The sequence below is a fragment of the Dendropsophus ebraccatus genome, chromosome 9, assembly GCF_027789765.1.
Source record: "Dendropsophus ebraccatus isolate aDenEbr1 chromosome 9, aDenEbr1.pat, whole genome shotgun sequence".
NCBI classification, from domain to species: domain Eukaryota; kingdom Metazoa; phylum Chordata; class Amphibia; order Anura; family Hylidae; genus Dendropsophus; species Dendropsophus ebraccatus.
This window is the reverse complement of record NC_091462.1, coordinates 18,540,283-18,556,281: the sequence shown is the minus strand read 5'-3', so window position 1 is coordinate 18,556,281 and position 15,999 is coordinate 18,540,283. Positions and strand designations below refer to the sequence as shown.

At 39.2% G+C, this 15,999-nt stretch overlaps 1 protein-coding gene across 4 annotated transcripts in view; it reads left to right on the top strand.

Moving 5' to 3' along the window:
* The window catches only part of ZEB2 (zinc finger E-box binding homeobox 2), a 117,985-nt gene that overhangs the window by 80,186 nt on the left and 21,800 nt on the right, over positions 1 to 15,999 (top strand). For all 4 annotated transcript variants that reach the window (XM_069982665.1, XM_069982663.1, XM_069982666.1 and 1 more), the window contains one exon: positions 11,716 to 11,973. In XM_069982665.1, coding sequence (XP_069838766.1) covers positions 11,716 to 11,973 — 258 coding nt within the window. The remainder of the gene's footprint in view (positions 1 to 11,715; positions 11,974 to 15,999) is intronic.

The window sequence follows — 15,999 nt, the reverse complement described above, 5'->3', positions numbered from 1 at the left end:
TAGTGCCCAGTAACATTCTATAGTGCCCAATAACATTCTATAGTATTCAGTACCATTCTATAGTGTCCAGTATTATTCTATAGTGTCCAGTACCATTCTATAGTGTCCAGTAACATTATATAGTACCCAGTACCATTCTATAGTGTCCAGTACCATTCTATAGTATTCAGTACCATTCTTTAGTATCCAGTACCATTCTATAGTATTCAGTACCATTCTATAGTATTCAGTACCATTCTATAGTATTCAGTACCATTCTATAGTGTCCAGTAACATTCTATAGTGTCCACTATAATTCTGAAGTGTATCTTACTGAAAACAAAATATTGATACATTGTATCGAAATTATTTCAAATAAAAAGACAAGAATAAGGTCCAAGCGCTCCTTATCATGAGATCCCACTAAGCTCTAGCGCCCCCTCTGGTGGCCTTTCCCTGTACTATCCCTCCTCACCAGTCATGTATGCACCGTGCGTCCGTCCTGTGCGACTCTCTATGATTTCCCCATTCTGTAAACATTTGACTCTGACAACATTGCTCCTGCTGTTTTGCTTCCTCTTCAAGATTATATTTGTTTAAATATTTGCACATTATTCGGCCGCTGTTTTTTTTTTTATTTGAGTTCAGTGCGGGAATGATACCTACAGGTGTGCTAGAGCCGAGCCGCTCAGATCAGGCAAAGATGGGGCTGCTATTTGGCACAAGGTGCTGGGGTGTCACAATGATTCATCTGTGGTTTAACATAGGACTGAGAAGAAGTTATTGCTGCATAATAGAGAGTTATATCACTGATTTACATCTGATACATCTGTATTACTGCTTATCTATCTATCTATCTATTATCTATCTATCTATCTATCTATCTATCTATTATCTATCTATCTATCTATCTATCTATTTATCTATCTATCTATCTATCTATCTATCTATTATCTATCTATCTATCTATCTATCTATCTATCTCCTATCTATCTATCTATCTATCTATCTATCTATCTATCTCCTATCTATCTATCTCCCATCTCTCTATCTATCTATCTCCTATCTATCTCCTATCTATCTATCTCCTATCTATCTATCTATCTATCTATCTATCTATCTATCTATCTATCTATCTATCTATCTATCTCCTATATCTATCTATCTATCTATCTATCTATCTATCTATCTATCTATCTATCTATCTATCTCCTATCTATCTATCTATCTCCTATCTATCTATCTATCTATCTATCTATCTATCTATCTATCTATTATCTATCTATCTATCTATCTATCTATCTATCTATCTATTATCTTTCTATCTATCTCCTATCTATCTATCTATCTATCTATTATCTATCTATCTATCTATCTATCTATTATCTATCTATCTATTACATATGTATCGCCTCTCATTTATCTATTTATCCAATATCTATCTATCTATCTATCTATCTATCTATCTATCTATCTATCTATCTATCTATCATCTCTCTATATATCTAATTATGATCTATCCCATACTGAACACTTTTACTTTTTCGCCATGATTCGCTGAGGTAAGACAACTCAGTCACCTAGAATTCTTTGTAAAACCACAGATGACAGACTGCAATATCCTTACGACTTCTGCCAAATAACGCACTCAGCTCTACTACACCTGAGTCACTCACCTCAGCATGAACCGTAAGCGCGCTCCCCATGCACTGACTATATCATGTCTATTCTCCTGTATCATGGCACACCCCGACCCTATTCATCCTAACAGTATTTCACATGATTGTCAGCTCCGGATCTCTGTGACTGAGGATCCCTCTCCCCACATTGGGGGAAGAGGAGACAGAATCTTGGCACCCAGCACCCTCATTGGTCAGTGACAAAGGACGGGTGAACAATGCATTTTGATTTTGCAGGTGGTAAGGTTTGTACGCCGGTGTCAGCGATTATTGGAATGCACTTACTGCGCTGACCTCATTATGCAAAAAACAACAAAAAAAATCCATTCAACCGGATTCATTTCTTCTCTTTATTTAAAATAAAATAAAAAATCACATTCCAAAAAGAAACAAAAAAAGGGGCTTCGTTTTTTTTTTTGTTTTTTTTTGTATAAGAAATTGTTCCCTTTAAGTGCTAGCTTGAGCGGTACCAAAACTGTAACCATTTGATATTCCAAAGGTTTTGTGTGTATTCGGTTAGTTACAGTAATTATACCCAATAACTGACAGCCAAAATCACGTAGGAGAAAAGCAAAGGCTGTTTTCTCACACAGGCCCTGCTGCAGAACATCTGCTGAGAGATTTGCATATTAATTAACCCATATTAACTCTAATTATTCTGGGAAATTATCAAATAAATTGAATTTTCTAATTTTAACCTTTCTTTTACTTGACGCGTGTCGGGGGCTGAGGGGACGCACTAGACCATCTCACCTGGGCAGTGGGTGTAAGGGAGCGCCCCCCAACCCCATGCAGTACCCCTCTCTCTCCTAGGCATGGGGCGGCCTTAAAAAGCTTTTGTGCATCTCTCCCTTTTTTTTTTTTTCTCCTTGGCTTCTGTATTCGCCGGGTCTCAGTACATTTGCTGTGAGGTGGAACATGTGTGTGTGTGCGAGCACAGATGGTGGATTTGTACAGGGCGAGGAAAGGTGGTACCTCCGAACAGTTGAACAAACCTTACTTTTTTCAGCCTGTTGTTTAGGCCTGAGCAAATAAATGGAGTTTAATTCAATTAGAGCCTGGCTTTAGTCCGTGCCACATGACAGAAATGATTCAATATTTCGACCCCCCCCCCCTTCTTCTTTTTTGCTCCCCCCCCTTCGCATTGTTTAATTTACACATGGCTGCCTCCGTCGCCTTTGTGCCCCTGTTTAGAGTGACCATAATGCATTGAGCTTTTTTTGTCTGTGCTATGTCACTGTCCCTGTCTGGCTTTGTCCATTGTGAGGTTACGGACGACCATGCCGTTTGCAGAATTAAAAAAAAACAAAAAAAAACAGGAAGGTTTAATGTGTCAGGAATGAGGGTCGCTCTGTTTAAAAGAGACTGGATATTAAGAAAGGGGGGGGGAATGGTACCCAACACAAACACAACACATGGGGGCGGAGGCGAGACTTTCTCCCCCCTTGGAATAGGCAGAACTTTATTCAATTACAATCGCAACTTTTTGGGAAAAAAAAAAAAAGTTCGACCAGTTCATGACCCGGCAATATAGTCTTGCAATACAGGAGCTGGAGTGTTTTGCATGAAAATAACTTAACCCCAATATCATTAAGAGCTGGAAAACCTTTTTTCCTTTAGGACAAGCGAGACCCTCATTTCCACCTTAATGGTTTCACCTCCCCCTGGATTTTAACCATTCAGGTGATCAGCTAACCCCAGCTGACTAGGCAAGAGGGAGAGAAAAAAAAAACTGGAGAAATCCTTTCCTTTTACTAATGGGCAGCAAAGCAAGAAACCCGTTACCTGGAGCTAACATTTGTCAGTAACAACTGCAGGCAGTGAGGATAGGAAGGGGGGAGAGACAGGAGGGCTCAAGATGCACAGGAGGAAATCTAACTTTCCACTATATGGAGCCAGCAAAAGGAAAAAAGGATTGTTACCCATGGAATATAAACGGTTACTGACTAAGAGATATCAGGTCAAAGGAGAAGATGAAGCATCCTCAGCCAAAGGTAGGAGGACTTTATAAGAATTCATGCACATCATCCCTACTATAGATCATCTCCTTATTATAGATCATCCCTACTATAGATCATCTCCTTATTATAGATCATCCCTACTATAGATCACTCTTACTATAGATCATCTCATTATAGATCATCCCTACTATAGATAACTTACTATAGACCACCCTTACTACAGATCATTCCTACTATAGATCATCTCCTGATTATAGATCATCCCTACTATAGATAACTTACTATAGATCATCTCATTATAGATCATCCCTACTATAGATAACTTACTATAGACCACCCTTACTACAGATCATTCCTACTATAGATTATCTCCTGATTATAGATCATCCCTACTATAGATTATCTCCTGATTATAGATCATCCCTACTATAGATAACTTACTATAAATCGTCTCATTATAGATCATCCTTACTGTAAATCATCTTTATTATAGATCAGCCCTACTATAGATCACCTCCTTATTATAGATCATCACTACTATAGATCACTCTTACTATAGATCATCTCATTATAGATCATCCCTACTATAGTTCACTTACTATAGAACACCCTTACTACAGATCATCCCTACTATAGATCATCTTCTTATTATAGATCATCCCTACTATAGATCACTCTTACTATAGATCATCTCATTATAGATCATCCTTACTGTAAATCATCTATTTTATAGATCAGCCCTACTATAGATCATCTCCTTATTATAGATCATCGTTACTATAGATCATCTCATTATAGATCATCCCTACTGTAAATAATCTCTATTATGGTTCATCCCTACTTCCTACTGAAGATCATTTTTACTATAGATCATCCCTATTATAGATAATCCCTACTGTAGATTATCCATATTGTAGATCACCCCTTCTATAGATCATATATTTTATCGTTCATCCCTACTCCCTACTGTAGATCATCCCTATTATAGATAATCCCTACTGTAGATCATCCCTACTGGTGACTAACCCTGCTGTAGATCATATGTAATGTATATTATTTCTACTATAAACCATCCCGGCTCTAGATATAATGTAGATGATACTTTCTTAAGATCAAGCCTACTACTTGCTATAGATTAATAGTATACATCATTACTCCTATAGATTAATCCTATTGTAGAAGAACCCCAAAACCTGATGTAGATTATACCTAATATTCATCATGTCTACTCTAGATTAATCTTTCTATTGCTTAATCATACATAGATGAACCCTAATATAAATCATCCCTAATATAGATCACCTGTGCTTTAGATCACCCCCATTGTAGATCACCCCTAGTATAGATCACCCCCATTGTAGATCACCCCTATTATAGATCACCCCCATTGTAGATCACCCCTATTATAGATCACCCCCATTGTTGATCACCTCTACTGTAGATGAACCTACTAAAGATAACCCCAACTATAGATCACCCCTATTATAGATCACCCTCAAGTAGATCACCTACTGCAGATACAGTACAGTACATCTATAGATCAGTTATACAGTACATCTATAGATCAGTTATACAGTACATCTATAGATCAGCTATACAGTACATCTATAGATCAGTTATGCAGTACATCTATAGATCAGTTATACAGTACATCTATAGATCAGTTATGCAGTACATCTATAGATCAGTTATACAGTACATCTATAGATCAGTTATGCAGTACATCTATAGATCAGTTATACAGTACATCTATAGATCAGTTATACAGTACATCTATAGATCAGTTATGCAGTACATCTATAGATCAGCTATACAGTACATCTATAGATCAGTTATGCAGTACATCTATAGATCAGCCATACAGTATATCCGATCTACTGTAGATTTTCCCTAGTGTGGATAGAACAGTACTGTAGATTAACCCTTTTGTGGATCATACTTTCTGGAGATCTAACCTAGAGTAGATCAATCCTTCTATAGTAGATCATGGCCCCTTCTGTAATGTTCCTGTACTTGACATCTACTATAGATGAGCTGTAGATCCTGTAGATCTTCTCTTAGATCATGTCTACATTTCCCATGTTACCTAAGTGTGGCTCGGTCTGCCGCGGTGGCAGCAGCTCTAGGTGCAATACCTATAAGCATTGCTGTAAGACTTCACTAGAAGAGGCTGAGTGAGGCTCTGGGGTTTTCTAGGCCGCTCCTGTCTCATACTTTTTTTTGTTGCATTGTGTAATCTTCCTAAGAGGAAGGTATTAGACACAATAACTTTCACAAGGACGCCGTTTCCTCATATTTCTCCGCTCATTGGGTTGTCAAGGTTTTAAGTCCAAGGTTTTAAAAACGTAACACAAGGTCCCTGCGCCGGATAAGAGCACGGCAAGGAGCGAGCGGCCAGGAGGACCACGTGTGATTATATATATAATAATATCCTCTGCTTATATACAATGGTCTGTATTATCCTCCAGCCCGGAAGTGACGGCCTAGTACATACAAGTGTCAATGGTGCCGCTATGGTGTCTGTAACATTACTGTCTGCTACCTATACTAATGTGTATATGTAAGGGAGGGTTATGGAAATGTGCACAATATCTATCTACTATCAATCTTCTTTCTATCTATTTATAATCTATCTATCTATCTATCTATCTATTATCTATCTATCTATTATCTATCTATCTATTGTCTATCTATCTATTATCTATCTATCTATCTATCTATCTATCTATCTATCTATCTATCTATCTATCATCTATCTATTGTCTATCTATCTATCTATCTCCTATCTATCTATCTATCTATCTATCTATCTATCTATCTATCTATCTATCTATCTCCTATATATCTATGTCTTATCTATCTATCTATCTATCTATCTATCTATCTCCTATCTGTCTATCTATCTATCTATCTCCTATCTATCTATCTATCTATCTATCTATCTATCTATCTATCTATCCCCCTCTCCATGAAGTTTGCTGTTGTTTCCTCAGTTGTCAGTGCACATCGCCCCTCTCGCCCCCAGGCCCTGACCAGGTTATTATGATAATGTCTCCTTACAGATAGGAAGTCCTGTTCTTTTCAGCCTGTGTTGCTGCAGCACTGGAGCCATTGTTGGGTGTATATGTGCATTTCAGCATTAGTAATGGGCAGTAGTGGGCAATGTGTTGTGTTAATCACTATGTTTATTCACCATGCACAATCTCTCCCCATGCCGGATAATGCTGGGCTGAGGGCGATCACTGCTGCTGGTGGTGGCTGAGACTGGAATTAATAGATTAGTGATGTCCCCTGCAGGAAGTGTCCCCTCACCATACCCCATTACACAACTTACTTAGCATCTTAGCTTCATCCATTCTCACTGCTGTGTAAAAGTGTTACCTGTCTCTCGCTCTTTACACCTAGGTACTTACTGTATACTGAGGAAAAAGCTATTTACCTTCAGTAAACATGCAAACCTCCACAAACAGCTCTTACAGGCCTCTTAAAGGCACATCCCTCCAATTAATAATATATAATAATTAATATTCTAGCCCTATAAGATATATATATATATATATATATATATATATATATATATATATATATATATATCACCCAAGGTTGCAAATGATCTATTAAGGAGTTTGTTGTCGGTCCCATTCACGCGCTTTGTCCATCAAAGACACGCATGGCTAAGTGATATCCGTCAGCAGAGTGTGACTGTACATCACATCCTCTAGTTGGGTTATAGTAGACTATACGTGTCATTGGATCACGTGAGAAAGCCGTCGCTGAGTGACTGTAGATGTGGCAGAGCCGAGTTTATCATTCCTACTGTATTGCTGCACAAATGGTACATGACAAAGTCAGCCCTGCTACATCTGTGTATACAGTTCATTTACTCGGTGTATCGGTGTTTCTTTAAGACATTGCGTTGTGACCTTTCTGAGGTCTTGCTGTCACTTCTTTTGTAAAAAAAAAAAAAAAAAAAACTTTTTTAAAAGAAAACAAAAATCAGTCTAAAAATTTTAAGCCCCTCCGGAAATATGCTCCTTACTTTTTTAAACTTTTTTGTAAACCGTAAAAGTTTTTGTGCAACAACTAGCCACAATTGTTTAAGTTATGTACGACTGAATAGAGATTATGCCTTTAAGGGGCCAACTGCAAGGTTTTGTCTTATTTGACCATCTGTAATATACTAGGGTGTAACAATAGGGGGCGCAATATGTGCAGTCGCTCCCAGGTGCCTATGGGGATCCAAAGCTTCTTCATTAACCTTTGAGAACAAATGGGCTAAATCATATTTGGGAGGGGCACCGTCGTAAAATTTTGCATCTGGGGGGTCTTATTGCTGCTGCATCACCTCTTTGTAAGAAGAGCCCCCGCATAGTAGTAGTAGTAGAGTTATCAGGCCCATTTGTTGTCCTGGTCAGGTAAACCCTGGAGATTTCCTGTTTAAAATAAACTGTGAAGGTGACAAATAGAATCTTTTTGTTTAGTTTTTCTCTTCTACTTTGATGCTCCTTCTCTGCCACGGCTGGCTATCCGTCCAGATGTATCAGTAGATGGCTACACAGACACAGTGTGACCAATCACTAATTATATTTCGGCTTCTTCTCCTCTTCTGCAAACAAAGCTTTGTTCAGATGACACACGTTGACACAAGGATCCCTCTTCCCTCCTCCCCCCCAAGTTTCTCAAGGCGAAAAGTCACCGTGATCAATACCCCATGTATTAGGAACAGATGCTTCTGTGTTCTGCAACTGACAAAAGTAACGTCCATCTGTGTGCATGGGGCTCACTAGGTAAAACATTGTTTACACCCCTCGCAGATAATGACTGAGCTACTTCAAATGTCAGGCTCATTATCAGCAGTACTAACTAAGTGCCTTGGCCTGGAATGTCTTGGTAATTCCTTCCAGCAGGTAAAGGTGATCCTCGAATGTCAAGCCCTGACGAGATTAAGAGAAGAAAGAAAAAACATCGTTAGATAACAAACGATCCAAAAATATCGATTTGTTTTTGAAAATTCAAAAAATATTTAAAAACAGACCTATATATTCTCATTAAAAATGACTCCCCCAACCCTAAAAAATTAACTATATGTGTGTATTATTCATATAATATTGCCATAGTTTGAGGGGGGTTTTTTTGTAATTTTTTAAATCTTTTTTTTTTTCTTTTGATAGTAAATGGTGTAATAGCTCGACGATAGAGTAAACCATTTAAGTAATGTCAGGCTGGAATACCAGGGATTGCCTGTGATTACTGTGCACAGCCTAAGCCCGCAGCCTAACTACGTCTTATCCTGTAATCGTTGGATCACATGGCAGCCTTCCATCTCTACCTGTATGGAACATAATTACAGCCGCTTTCTGGCAAAGCATCTAATGCCGTGGATTGTAATTAATTTCTAAAGATTACTGTGAGGAATTGGTTATCAATGCTGCGTTTTTTTGGCCATTTATCGCCTCTGTTTAGTAGATATTTTTGGTGTTTGTTTTCGCTTTTCTTTCTTTCCTCCTCCTTGGAGAGGCATGTAGAATGTGAGTGTCTATTTTCAGCCAAAGAAGAGTACATCTTCCCGCTTGTTTATTGGACTGAAGGAAAGGAATTCTTGGGGCTTCCAACTCCTTTGTGGTTACCACAAAATCCTTCGGCCTACGCCAGCACTACTCTTTCTACTTTTTTTTTTTTTAACTCAAGCTCCTTCTACTCTATAATGGTAAAAGAAACCATAACCAAGTACTGGCAACAAGTTTTATAACTTTATAATGGACCATAGGATGTGCTCCTTTTCAACAATAATCCTATATTTTTAGATACTAACATTACCCGTATAAATAGTCCATAAATATTTCCATTATCCACCATTCAAATAACTGGCCAACATGTCTAACTTATGTTCGACCAATGGATCACAAATGAGTTGGGGCAACTTTTTGTTCTATCATAAAGCAACCAGTCCCTGAAATATCTCAATAGCTTTGTTCAGTCCATATGTGACCATCAAAATTTCTTACTTCATAAGAAATCAACCCCAATCTCAAGCTTTTATGTATAATTTTTTTTTAGCCTATTTATAATTCACGTTTCCGGTAACTATTGACACATCTGATTGATCCTCTTACCCATGGATCAAGTTTTCAGCAACTTTTTGTGCTACTATAGAATCTTTTTTGCTTCCGAATTCGAGTCAACGAATAGTTTTGCCCATTCCATTCCAGTGGTTATTAAAAATATCCACTTCAACAAACAATTTTATATATTATGGTGACTTCACAGACCCTTAGGTGTAAAACTTTCTTTATATCGCCCTTTAATAGACCAGTCTATGACAAGATACTAAAATTTACACGTCAACGTATCACTAGGTGCAAGGGATGATCGTCAATTGAGTAACGTTACTCTTGTCCGCTCTTCGCCTTAAGTTATTTATCTGTCTTAAAGTATTTACTACTGTTTGGGAAAACCGAGCAGCAGGCGTGAGGCATTGTTGTCCTGTGATGGTGATGGATGTTGCGTTCCTGACCTTGTATCCTGAGACATGACTTCACTACTTGTTGAAATTGTCCTGATTTTTTTGGGGCTCCTAAGAGATTTGTTGATAAATCATCTATCTTTTTTTTTTTTAACAAATCTTAAAGAAAATAATTCAGAGCTCCTATTACACTAGGAAAAACTCACGTGTCACTCTGGATAGTCAACGATGGGCAAAAAGAGACCTCAAAAGACATATTTTCTTCCAGGATAAAGGCCTTTTAATGCTTGTCCAGCCTTAGATAATTTTATTCACTCCTCCTGGACCTTCTTTTATTTCTCCTGTGCCCAGAGATCACTTTTTAAGAGGTGGGTTGAAAGATTCCCAGGCCTAAGGATCTTTTGTTTGCCCCCCTCCCCGACTCAGAGCTCAGAACATTTATAAAGGGCTGTCTGTGGGTTGCTAAGAAATGGTTAAACCTTTGTCACCGTCAGAAAAAAAGATTCACAATATTGATTGTACTAAGGTATATCTGGACCACACAGCTCGAGCCGAGACGGTAGAATATCTCTCGGTTTTTGTAGTTTTTTTTTTTTTTGTACATCTTAGGGCATTACCCAGCCTGAACTTGTTTAAACCCTTGTGGTCACACCTCTTGAAAAGGTTTTGTTTCCCCCGTCAATTGGTATTCAAACCAGGTCAGCAGATTCTGTTTGCTGCTCCTGCAGCCGTTTTCATTTTAATTTGCACCTGTTGTGCAGTTGTTCAGAAGGCAAGTGCGGACCCGCGGATTATACAAAGATCATATTATGAGCAGATATGCACGGTGTAATCTTTTTGTCCCCAGACTCACATGACAAAAAAAAAATCTCTCTTTTTGTTCCTTTTTTTCTCCCTGGGAACCTGTCAAAGCAAACAGATATGACTGACAAAAAATTTGTAACTAGACGTATTTCAAGAATTCTCCTTAAGCGTTATGATCCTGAAACACAATCCTTTTTTTTCTTTCATTCTTTTCTGATACTTTTCTATAATCCGATAGCTGGCAAGAGCCACTTGAGATAGCTCAGTTGATAATTTAGGAGAGGGCGGCTTTATTAGACACAGAGAAATCAAAATGAAGCTGAAAATTGTTTTTTTTTCTCCCCTTTCCTCAGTCTTCTCGACCCCCCCTACCCCCTCCTCTCTTTCTCTCTCTCGTTCCCATGATGTCATGGTTCTGACTGTTTTTTTGTGCATGTTTGTACAGAGTTAGGTTAACGTATTTTGGCAATCCCATGTGTGCGTAACGGATGGTGTGTTTCTGTAGCTGAGCTAATGCCCGGTGTTTATTACTCTAATCTTTCTTGTCTGCTGGTAAAGTGGACAATTTATGTACTATCATGTAGGCCGGGAGTCTTGTGAGGACTGGCTAATTCAGAAACAGCCACCTTCAATAGAGTTCACAGACCTTATTTACAGGCTGTGCTTTGAAAAACTAGAGGGAAAAAACATTGCTGGGTTGGGTTGGGTCGGGCATGGACCGATAAATTAGTTTTTTTTGCTTTAACTTCTTTGGCCTTCATTATGTTTACTTTGGCCATTCTTGGTTTACGAAGAGTCTTTTTAACAATTTTCCTGTTTTGCATTGCAGTTTTGAATTACGACAATGTAGTGGACACGGGTTCGGAGACAGATGAAGACGACAAGCTTCACATCGCTGAAGATGACAGTATTATTACCACTTTGGACCAGGAAACCAGTCCAGCCAGTATGCTCAACCATGAGTCTTCTCCGCATGTCAACCAGGCTTTACTGGCTAGAGAAGAAGAGGAAGACGACTTGAGAGATGGAGGAATGGAACACAGTTGGCACAATGATGATCTCCTGAAAGCGCCTGTAGATGGCTCTGGTAAGTTCTACTCACCTCTTGAAATGATGATAGACTTTGCTCACATAGTCCTGTGAAACCAAGCTACCATGACTGTCCATTAGTGGTTTTTGTCTACTAGAGATAAGTGGAGGATGTGTAATTTTTGTGGGAAAATTACTTGATGGTCTTTAAGGCCACAATGGAGGAAGCTTTAAGCTCAGAGAAGAGTAACAAGGCCCTCATACACATTGGACGTTACAGTTACTCAAACTGCATTGAATAAGGGTTTCTGAGGATGGTCTCGAAATGTTCTTTGACAGAAAGATCATTCATGGTCTTGCTACCATCAGATAACATTTTTGAAACAATGTTAGGCTATGTTCCCACTCCGGCCGTTCCATGCAGTCCTGCAGGACGATCTTTACTGCCGCTGAATTCGGATGCGGGCGCATCGTGTGCATCTGCATCCGAATTCCCCGCTGCTCACAATGGAACGTGCGGCCATTGTGTGAACTGACTGACAGAGGAAACTTACGCAGTGGGAACATGGCCCTAGTCTGTATTTGGTCGTCAACAGAAGAATGATGGTTTTGGTTGAAACTGACCAAATTTTCATCAATTTAGTTCCAACAAGATTTTTAAATAGCACAATATTTTGTAGGATAAAAAGACGTCATTACAATGCTCTGCTAGTCCCCATCCTACTACTGCTAGTTCTCTACTTCCTGGTTCACCCGAACAAGGAACAAGTGACTGCTGCAACCAATCACTGCACAGGACGGGACCTTTGGGGGAATCTATAGGATGTTTTTTTATTGTATTTTATAGTATTACAAAAATTTCAAATTGCTTGATAACCCCTTTAAAAGGCTTCTCCCTGCTCTGCCAGCCGATCGATCGATCTTATCCCATTTCGATATAGGGAGCGGTCTATCAATCAGGACTGGCAGGTTAGGGACTATTGTATATAGGGAGCCTATCTGTGTTATCGGTGTTGTGGTTTGGTGGCATGAAACTGATCTTACACACACATCTGTAATTGCAGACCATATACAGTATAGGACCCATTAAAGTCTATAGGCCAATGCATACATCCCTGGATGCTACAATCTGTGCATTTGTCCCGGGCCTGGAAATGTCCACAAATGAGTACAAAATTGGACATGTCCTATTATTTGTGGTCCAAGCCCCAGGACAAATTAAGGATCTCTCCGTTACGCTCTCTATAAACTTTAGTCCCTTCCCAAGTGCCGGTCCATGATTGTAGGCGGCTCACTGATGTAAGGGCTAGAGATGAGCGCAACTTTAGCATGCTTGTGTCCGATTGTAAGGCATTTGAGTACTGGTGGCTGAAGAAGTTGGATACAGTCCTAAGGAGTCCGGATAACATGGATACAGCCATAGGCTTTATCCATGACTCCCCTCGGGTTGTGGTCATCTCTAGTCAGGGCCCTAGGCCATGCATATGTATGTTGCTCTTAAACAAGTGTTTATTCCAATGAGGCCAGGCAGGCAGGGCAGTAAGCGACTAGCCACGGCAATAGGGGCATCTCACCCCCTTCCAGCTAGTTGGACAGACGGCAGTTTTCTGCAAGCCAATTGCTCACGTCTACGATTTACCAGCAGTATTTGTAACCGAGCCGTCCTCAAGTCATCGAACAAATTGTAAACTGCACATTAAATTTGATATTTTTTCCCCGAGGTGGGGGCAAACTATTTCTCGAATCTCACATAAACATTTATCGTCAAAGGCTCAAAGACCTTAAGGTTTCAGATTCTCAACCATGGTCGGGTGGAGGAGGTGGTAGTAGTGGTGGAGGGGGGGGGGGGGGACCAGGCAAAGATGGAGAAAAGATAAATACGTTTAATTAGGGGGCAGAAGATGATCATTAAAGGAAGTCTGACTGCTGGAGGAGTCATTAACAATCTTAAATGAAATTTTTATTTTTATGATAGCCATTTACATGTATAATAAGAGCCAATGATTCTTGGGAGCAGTGTGACAGAAACTGAGTGTAGCGAGAAGTCTTGTAAGACATACTATTTAAATGAGCTGGCGTTAGCTATTCATACTTGTTAATGAACAAGATATGCAGAGCCATAAGAATGAATGTACTGATGGTTTAAATTTTAATATCTAGAAATCAAGGGTAAGGGCCAATTACTGGGATTTTTTACCCTTAAAGGAATAATTAATAGGGATTTAACAAATGCAGGACTTCAAACTTCTGGAGAAAAAAAAAAAAGTTTCTATATTTTTTTTTCTCTTCTCCCCCTCTAGGATTAGGATGAACTTATATGAACTACTGCTAAACAAATGTGATTTACACTCCTTTATATACTCCGTATTCTACAGATCTAATCCGGCTTGATCAAAAATATCTGGTTATTTTTCCCATTGGCCCTTATTTCAATTGGTCAATGACTCTTCTTTGGGGGGGGGGGTGGCTGATCGTGTTTAGCATGTTCTTATAGGTCCCCGGGTACTGTTTAATAATTCGGTATTGAGGTGGTCGTAATTTTTTATGTTTTTTTTTTTAAACCTGCCATTGCAGTTCTTGAGCCCAAGCCAGAGGTGGATCCAGCAGAAAAGAGATGTATATGCCTTTCTTTGTGGTTCCCATTCCTATGGATAAAAATAATAAACAATATTTTATATATATATATATATATATATATATATATATATACACACATATATATATATATATATATATATATATATATATATATATATATATATTGCTCTGCCCCCTATAGACTTAGGGAACTGCAGCTGTAGGTGGCGCCATATTTGTTTACACATACTCCTCCATGGAGGCAGGATACAGCTACGCCGAGCTACAGCTTTGGCTGTCCAGGCATGATGGGAGTTGTAGTTTTGCAGCTGGAGAGCCAAGGTTCCCTACCCCTGAGCTAAAGATACTCATGTACTGTATATTGCTTATTCATATGCTAGGAATTTTTCAATATTTGAGTATGTTGACTACAGATGTAGCAGAGCTGAGACAGCAGTTCCATTACTTAAAGGTTACATCGGCGGCGTAGCAGCAGGGGGTCAAGGCAAATTTTGAACTATTGGTGTCCACAAGTAAATTTTGGGCAATATGTGACATGTTGCTCATCTGAAATAAAACGTGTGCTATATCGCCACTGAAAACAATGAGCGTGCATTGCACAAGTATGTTTGGATGTATTTTACATGAACATAGACCGGATGAACCTATCACTAAAACCCCCTCCCACTGCTGCAGGTCATCCCTATACACCACCTTTGCATACAGACACATACACATACGCACACGCACATACACATACGCACAAACACACATACACAAATACGCACATACACATATACACATACACACATAAGCACATACACATACGCACATACACATACGCACATTCACATACACACATACACACATAAGCACATACACATACGCACATACACATACACACATACGCACACACACACATACGCACACACACATACACATGATAATGTGCAGAGATTTAAATAACAATTTCAGCTCTGCTACATCAGTCAATTTAATTTTCTTTACATAATCCCCCCCCCCCCCCCTTTTAACCATCTCACCCCCTGCCCTGAGTCGCCCCCCCGCCCCCACCTCGGCCATCAAGAGTTAACTCTCCCTGCCGGACGTAAAATGGCCCAGCCCGCCTGACAGCCGCTCTTGTACGTCTCTATCCATAATTTTATTTTACTATTCTATGAGGGCAGGAGAGCTCTTTTTGCTTTTACCTGTCTGCTCCTAATGACTGGTAATGATTTATAGGATTTTTTTTTTTTATTGTACTAAAAGTGCTGTGATGTGGTGCCTTGATGTCTAATGAAAAAAAAAATGTTGTTCCTCCCCTCTCCCTGGGCTGAAATCAGGCCAGTGTTTATTCTAAACCGGCAGATAACACTTTTTTTTTTAACTTCTGATAATTTTTTTTTTTTTATATACGATTTTATTTTGTTTTGTTTGGAAATCGTAGACTATAGGCCATGAGTGTGGGTTGTGCAGCAGCAGCAGCGGTGTTCTATCCCTGGTGCCT